Below are 8194 nucleotides of genomic sequence, written 5' to 3' on the forward strand. Positions count from 1 at the left end.
ATTTTTCTTCATTCTCTCTTCATCCCTTTTTCTCAAACATGACAGCATAGCATATCTGATATCTTTCTCATATTGTTTAACATATGCATCATCTTTCATCACTCTTCTGTAATATTCAGCTCTCAATGGAACAACAAGAAGAACATCATCAAAAATTATGTCTTTCTTTGGAACAACAGGTTCTCCTTCTCTGTTGTAGTAACATTCTCTCTTCTTATCCCATCTTCTGTTACTGACAGCACTCTCATATTCTTCCTGCATGTCATCCATTCTGTTGTGGACCACGTTCCATTCTTTGTAAGTCTTCTCACTCAAAATCTCTTCTCGAGTTTTCTCTTTAATTTCAGCCATGATGCGAACCTTGAATTTCTCGAATTACCTGAATCACGATCAATTTATCCAACAATTTGAATCGGATGAAAAGTTGATCGATCGGATAGTATGCTGGACGATCGGAAGGGATGTTGTTCAATCGGTTGCCGTTTTGACGAGAAAACTGTTCGATCAGTCGGGAACTGGTCGATCGGTTGACACTACACGACAAAATCTTGAATCAGTTGGCACAAAAAGACAAAACTTAAACGATTGTTTATCCTATTGAATTATCACACACAAGTATTTAATGATCACAAACAATCAATAACCACAATTCATTTCATAATTCACACATCTCAATTTTTACTATATCCAAGCTCACATGCAAGAATATCAAACAATTAAAATGCCGACAAGACTGTTGTTCGTATAATGTGATTTGACCGAAAGTTTACATGAATGATGATTGTGCCGATTTTAATGAATCAACTATGATTAGGCCAAAATTAAAAGTATGTGATTGGGCCTTCTAACCGGTGCACATGTGCTGCAATTTTTGGGCGGCAACTTGAATATTTACAAACAAACAAGAACTGACAATTTGAAAACAATATTCAGCTGATTGGGTCAACAATAAATGGAAGTTGCTGATAACAAACTCAAATATTGGGTCTCATATTTAATGGGCGGCAACTAGTGACATCTCTTATTGGGCCAAAAAGCTTAATGGGGCGGTGGACTAATTGTAGCAAATGGGCGGTGAATTGTATTTTATACACTCTTTAAATGGGCGACAATCACTGCACATGGGTCATCGATTTAATGGACGACACACAAGATTGGCCAACAAAACAAATGGGGCGGTGTAATGGGGGTATAATTGGACCGATTTTTGTGTCACCTTTCACGTGCAATATACTTTGATTAGACCTTTGTTTAATTTGTTTCACGTGCACTTTGGGTTAAACAAGGAATCAGTCGACAAGCTCAATTCATAACTAGCTCTGATTGGGCCGTTAATTTGAAGGTGGCCGACAACTGTTCCAACAACAGGCTGAATGAGGAAGATGACACAAAAGCGATCCCACCTCTTGATTTTATGAGCGGACCACAAACTGTATTATGAGCGGTCCTCAATGAGTACCTATGAGCGATCCACCAAGTTCATATAATCGATCTAAACAACTAATTTGGAGCGGTCCAAAAACTTTATCCTATGAGCGATCCAACATGTTGCACAATGAGCGGACCATAATTGATTTTATGAGCGATCCTGAACATTTGACCAAAAAGCGGTTCACATCTGTTCAAATAAGCGGTCCAGACCTGCAACTTTGACGCGAATTCGAACGAAAAAATCTCGATTTCTCCTAAACGGTTTGGAGTTTCGATCTGAAACTTGGTAGGGTTATAGATCGGATATAGGCGCACAACATATCCCAAAATCAGCTGAAACGGACCGTGAAAACCTGTTCGATTCGACGAAAAATAGTTAAAAACGCAAGAAATATGAAAAAGATGAAGAAGAAGAAGAAGAAATCAGATCTGATTCTGATGAAATCCTGTGCGAAAACGTGTGAAAGATCAGTGCAATCGAGCTCCTGCTCTGATACCACTTGTTAGGACCGGTTTGACTCCGAAACGATTGCGTAATCGAACGTGTGACGTGCGGAATCCGTACACGAACGCGAGCTAACACACGAGACGTAATATAAACGTGATTCTATTAACGAATCTGAAAACGTACAGCACCTGAATCACGAACAATGAACTTTCTCTCTCTAGCTTTCTCTCTCTAGCTCTAGAAACCTCCAAGTTGTGAAAATGACAAATGCTCAAAAGTTCTAAACTAGAAGCCCTAGAGATCTATTTATAGGCCAAGGGATTAATGAGGAATCTCATTAATTACAATTATGCCACCTTGCCTTTTTTACTAACTATCACTAAAATAACAATGTAACTCTCGTTTTCTTCGGTTTTCTGCTACGGACTAGATTGACGGAGGCGATAGACAGATAATGCACTCACAAAATGGTTATGCATATGGTTGTCGTAACGTTGGCTTTGGGGGTTTTCAAAAAAAAATTGTTTTTTTTTTACTTTTCACCAAAAAGTATTCATAAATTACTTTTAACCCAAAACTATTTGTTTTTTTTTTTACTTTTAACCCAAACTTTTTATCTTTTGCAATCTATCCTCATAACTTTTTTTACTTTCAACTTTGGTCCTTTATAGTTTTCATTTTCGGCAAATTTTTCGCTTTATGCTTGGTTCTAAATTTTCTAACTTAACACATCGCAACGTGCGTCTTTGGTTTAACGTTTTTACGTTTCGTTCTAGATTTTGCGAGTTAACATGACGCAACGTGTGTGTGTGAACGTTTTTACATCGTCTATTTTCCCCCGTTTAACAGGTTTAACATAACGTGCGGGTCCTAGATCGACTTAGTTATACCTAAAGAATCTAGTTTGATTAAATTTGTAATGTTGTACAATAAACATGTAAAACACGATTCACATTTTCTATTGAATAAAGTTATATCCAAATAAATGCAAATGTGTCCCTGGCCCTTGGCCCAGTGGACACCAAAGGCAATGATAAGGCTTGGGAATCGGCTTTGGTCTGGGGTTCAAGTCTTGGAGCCATCAAAGTTTTACACATAGGTGGGGGTCACTCCCTATTAATCACTCGTACGAGTACCTGTGTGGTTTTTCCTTGAACGCCTAGCCAAACTCTGATGCCAGTGTGGGCCCAGTTAAGACAACATAACTGGCCAGAGTAGGGTGGTAGGTCTCCAATTGCGGGAGGTGCGACCTTGGTTGCATAAATTGAAAGTCGCCGTTCTAAAAAAAAATGTAAATGTAATTATTAAATTTTTAGAACGGCTAATTTACATGCCTACTAATCTTTTTTCCTAAATACACACATCTTGTCCGTTATGAGACTGGAACCCTCAACCTTAAAGTTGATTGATCTTGTCCGCTATAGGGTAGAGGGGTGGAATGGGCCAAAGTGATGATCTGTGGGATCCAACCCGCTCATTTCTTGGTTTAGGTAACCCGAACCAAAGACCGTATCGGTCCCTTGTGAGCTTGACTTTCTCCACCATAGATGTTGACTTTTGACCTTGTTTGTTTTTGGGCGTCATCTGATCCAACTATACTTCTATGCTTCCAGTGGGTTGTGTATAGATTTTGTAAAGAGAATGATGGCAAAGAGAGGCAAAACCATTGTATTTTATAAATTAATATTTCTGAACTTATCTGTTTCTATATGGAAAAAGATTAGGTAACAATATTATTTGAGTTTGGGATTGAAGACGTAAACTAAAAAGTTTATAGCTGTGATGTCAAAAGTTGATTAAACATATCATGACACAGAAAATATATACTCGGTCTGGTGGTACTTCAAAATTATAGGCCTAAAAACAGTTATGGCCTATGGGCCTTAGTCATGTATGCTTATATGGGCCTCCAACACAAGCTAAACCTTCGAAATTATTATAGCCATAGGTTGTTGTTTGGTTTACTACGTTCATCATGCACCATTTTAATTGTTTTTTTACAAATAAAAATTCACATGTGGCTGGTGGTTTACACGATACAGATTAAAATAGTCTATGATTATTTTAGTTAAAAAAAAAACTGGTCAAAATGTTCATTTGTGTGAATTTCCCATAAAATAAGTCTAGAAACTTGAAATTTTAAACCCTAACAAGTAAATCAAATTCATTCAAACCGTTAAGTTAAATCGGGCCAACTCACCCCCCTCCTCCCTTGCACCCACGCCAATGGAATCCTTCAAGCCCCATGTCACACACCACCTTCAAGCCCACCCACAGGGTGATGTTCGGGACTTGAAAGAGCTTTCCACGCCCCGTTCAAGCCCCACTCTATATAGTTTAAATGGATGTAATATAACTAGAATACCCTTAATAATTAACTCATTTTAAACTTCCACACCCACTAGCTAATATTTAAACCGAAAGCAAGAATCTTAAATGTATATACCGGAAGTGGGTTGAATCAAGAAAGGTCCCTTTCCAGGTCGAAGATACAAGTTGGCATTCCCTCTACAAAACACTTTCTCGTTAGTTTACTTTATATCCAAACATTATGGAAGTTCTTCAATATGTTGAAAAACCAGTTTGAATCTTTCTAGAGCCAAACAAGCGGATGGACTTCAAGAGGATATGAAAAAAATACGACTTTGTATTTTACACACACTTGATGTTGCATATTCTAGACATCACACACACATTATTCCAATTTCTTCAAAGAAAAGAGGAAGATTTGATGAATGCGATTTCATTGGTTTCTTCCATCAAACACCACCTAAGTGGCTAAGATGAAAAACAAAACATCACATATCGACACTATTACGAGTATGTTCGATTCAATGCAGCTCTGAATATGCAAATACAAGAGTTTGGGAACTGTTTTAATGAGGTACCATCAGACCTAATTACTTGTTTGTATGTAGTTTGAGTCCATGTGATAATTTTGGTGGGTTTAACATTCCAGAAGTACTAAGAATAGTAGAGATGTATCCATATGATTTCAATGAAAACAACAAAAGAAGACTTCCAGCTGAACTCGCAACCTACATTGATCATTTAGAAACGGATATACAATTTGCCAACTTTGATGGTTTATCAAGTCTTGTAAGTTAATGGTTTCAATAAAGAGACACCTACTATTTACATTGGCGTGTCATTTTTTAAAGCTTGCTCTCGCATTACCCGTCACAACAACCATTGAAATATGTTTTTCAGCAATGAAGCATGTGAAGGATTTGCAAAAATTTCGGAGGGGGAGAAAGAGTTGTTGATGGCATAGCAATTTTGGAGAAATCTTGTATGAATCTCCGGGTTAGTTTGGTTAATGGCATAGCAATTTTGGAGAAATCTTGTATGAATCTCCGGTAATAACCCGCAAGCCCCAAAAAGCTTCTGATTTCCGAAGGATTCTTCGGTGGACTCCATTTCGCCACGGCTTCTATTTTCGGCGGGTCTACTAACACCCCGTTCGCATTAATGACGCACCTCTCGTAACCAGAAGGCACATTTTGAAAATTTTGCATACAATTTTTCTTTTCTGAGCGTCTCTAATACTTCACGCAAATGTCTACTGTGTTCCGCTTCATTCTTTGAGTATATTAAAATGTCGTCAATAAACACTATCACCGACTTATCTAGCATAGACTTGCAAACCCGGTTCATGAGATCCATGAAAGCTGCGGGTGCATTTGTTAACCCAAAGGACATCACAAGGAACTCGTAGTGTCCGTACCGCGTACGAAAAGCCGTCTTCGGTATATCTTCCTCCCTGACTCTCAACTGATGGTACCCCGATCTAAGGTCGATCTTGGAGAACCATCTTGCGCCTTGCAATTGGTCAAATAAGTCGTCAATTATTGGGAGTGGATATCGATTTTTCACCGTGAGTTTGTTCAACTCCCGGTAATCGATGCACATACGCATACTCCCATCCTTTTTCTTCACAAACAACACTGGTGCGCCCCACGGAGACACACTTGGGCGAATAAACCCTTTGTCGAGGAGATCTTGAATTTGAGACATTAATTCTTGCAATTCTGAGGGTGTGAGCCGATACGGCGCCTTGGCCACGGGTTTCGCGCCCGGAATCAATTCGATTCCGAACTATACCTCCCGTTCTGGCGGTATTCCCGGTAGGTCTTCCGGAAACACGTCGGCATATTCGCGTACCACCGGTACGTCTTCAATCTTTAGTGACCCCTTGTCTGGTTCATTTGCATATATCATGAATGCCCTACAACCGTGCCTCATGAGCTTGTAAGCTTCTATCATTGAGCACGTAATAGGTTTACCCTCTTTCTCGCCATGTATGGTAACCGATTTCCCACTTGGAGATGTTAATTTTATCTCCTTGCGGAAACATACGACTTTCGCATGGTGTCGGGATAGCCAATCCATCCCGACCACTACTTGGAATTCTCCCATGGACATAGGAATCAAGTCTATTGGATATTCCTCATCGTCTACGCTTATCTTGCAATCTCGACATATATCACACACAAGGAAATTTTTGTTATCACCTATTTCTACCTCTAATGGCATAGGTAATTTCGTTAGTACAAAGGAAGGATGTCGAATAAGTCCATGTGAAATAAAGGATTTATTCGCACCCGTATCAAATAACACATGTGCAGGAATTGAATTTATAGCAAATATACCGGAGACCACATCGGGCTCCGTTTTCGCCTCCACTGCTGTTAACTGGAAGGATCTTGCTTTTGCTTTTGGTGCCTCTGTGTGCGTACTCTTGTCATCCTTCTTTCCGAACAACTCCGGGCACTCAGATTTCTTGTGACCTGGCTGATAACATTTGTAGCACACCGACACTTTCCCCGGGCACAACGCAGCCGTGTGTCCTGTCTTTCCACAAATAGGACACGGCTTGTCCTTAAACCGGCACTCACCCTTGTGTCCTTTCCCGCATACTTTACAACTTGGCATACTGCTCTATCCTTCTTGTTTCTTCGATGAGTCAGTCATGCGTGCCTTCTTCGTAGGGCTTGGATTAACCTCTTGCGCCCTTCTTTCACCCCTCTCTATTTGTTTCTTTAGCTCTATCTCCCTTTCCCGAGCGGCGTTGATAATTTCTGTGAGGGTTTCGTATTTTGAGGGAGTCATGAACTCCCGATACTCCGCACTTAGCATATTATAATAATAATACACCTTTTGTTCTTCGGTTGTCACCAATTCATCACAAAACCTTAGTTTGTCGAGAAAGATTCCCGTGATCTTGTCAATAGATTCACCCTTCTGTCTAAGCTGGATAAATTCTTCTTTGATCCGATTGATAACCGCTTTGGGACTGTGATGTTTAAGGAATGGTACCTTAAACTCGTCCCATGTCATCGCCTTCGCCTCTTCGCTACCAATTTCCTTTTTCTTGTTATCCCACCAGTCTTTTGCTTGACCTCTCAGCTGACCCGTGCCATAAGCTACGAAGTCACTTGTATCACAGTGGGTTCTCTCGAACACCCCTTCAATATCACTCAACCATCTTTGGCACACTATCGGATCCACCTCTCCATGATAGAGTGGCGGTTTACATGCCATAAACTCTTTGTACGAGCAACCCTTGCGCTCTACAGATTTTTCCTTAGCTACACCAGCATCATCTTCCAATTTCTTAATTCTTCCATCAACAACCGATAATACCGTATTCTGAATCTTATCAATAAAACCGGATAAGCTATTTTCGATTGCCTTTCCTACTTCCTCGGCAATCACTTCTCTCATTTGCTCGGTGACTCTTGGCACCGCTTCTTCATTTCCCTTATCCATCATCTTTAAAACTGAAATGTTTACATTTAAACGTTAAACATTTCATTTATAACATTGCTTCTTTTGTTTTGGTTTACTCAGGTTCTCAACTTGCTTTAACCGTTCAAATTTGGTGCACTTCCCGGGTTTGAGTGTGTTAACACACTCTTCCCATGCACTTCAATTCCTTTCTCATTCATACATAAGACATAATTTGTTAACATAATAAGTTAATTCTTACCGGACGATCGATCAAGCTTGAACCGAACACTTTGTTGACAACCTTAAGCTCTGATTACCAACTTGTAACACTCGTCTAAATTACTTGAATATAATAATAATTCCAAAACGTTTTAGATAAAAGTTGCCTAGTTAACATGAATTCCATACATATTGTTCATTAGTAGCAAAAACCTTAGTCGAATAACGTCTAAGTTTAAACATCTAAAAGTTGTTTAACTATTTGTTTACAACCCATAACCATATTCTAATAAAGTTTAAAACACTGCGGAAGCTTGTAATTAGTGTTCGGTTCCTCAAAAGCTAGCTCGATCATCTTCCGGT

The 8194-nt window shown here is 39.4% G+C and overlaps 1 protein-coding gene across 1 annotated transcript; it reads right to left on the reverse strand.

The window, feature by feature from the left end:
* Positions 1 to 5977: 5977 nt before the first annotated feature.
* Positions 5978 to 6814, reverse strand: LOC110881121. Its single transcript, XM_022129485.1, has 2 exons — positions 6500 to 6814; positions 5978 to 6346 (listed from the first exon to the last, which is right to left on the reverse strand). Exons 1-2 carry the CDS (start codon positions 6812 to 6814, stop codon positions 5978 to 5980), a joined length of 684 nt encoding a protein of 227 aa, XP_021985177.1.
* Positions 6815 to 8194: the final 1380 nt, after the last annotated feature.

Source organism: Helianthus annuus, chromosome 2 (genome assembly GCF_002127325.2).
Source record: "Helianthus annuus cultivar XRQ/B chromosome 2, HanXRQr2.0-SUNRISE, whole genome shotgun sequence".
In the NCBI taxonomy this organism is placed as follows: Eukaryota; Viridiplantae; Streptophyta; class Magnoliopsida; order Asterales; family Asteraceae; genus Helianthus; species Helianthus annuus.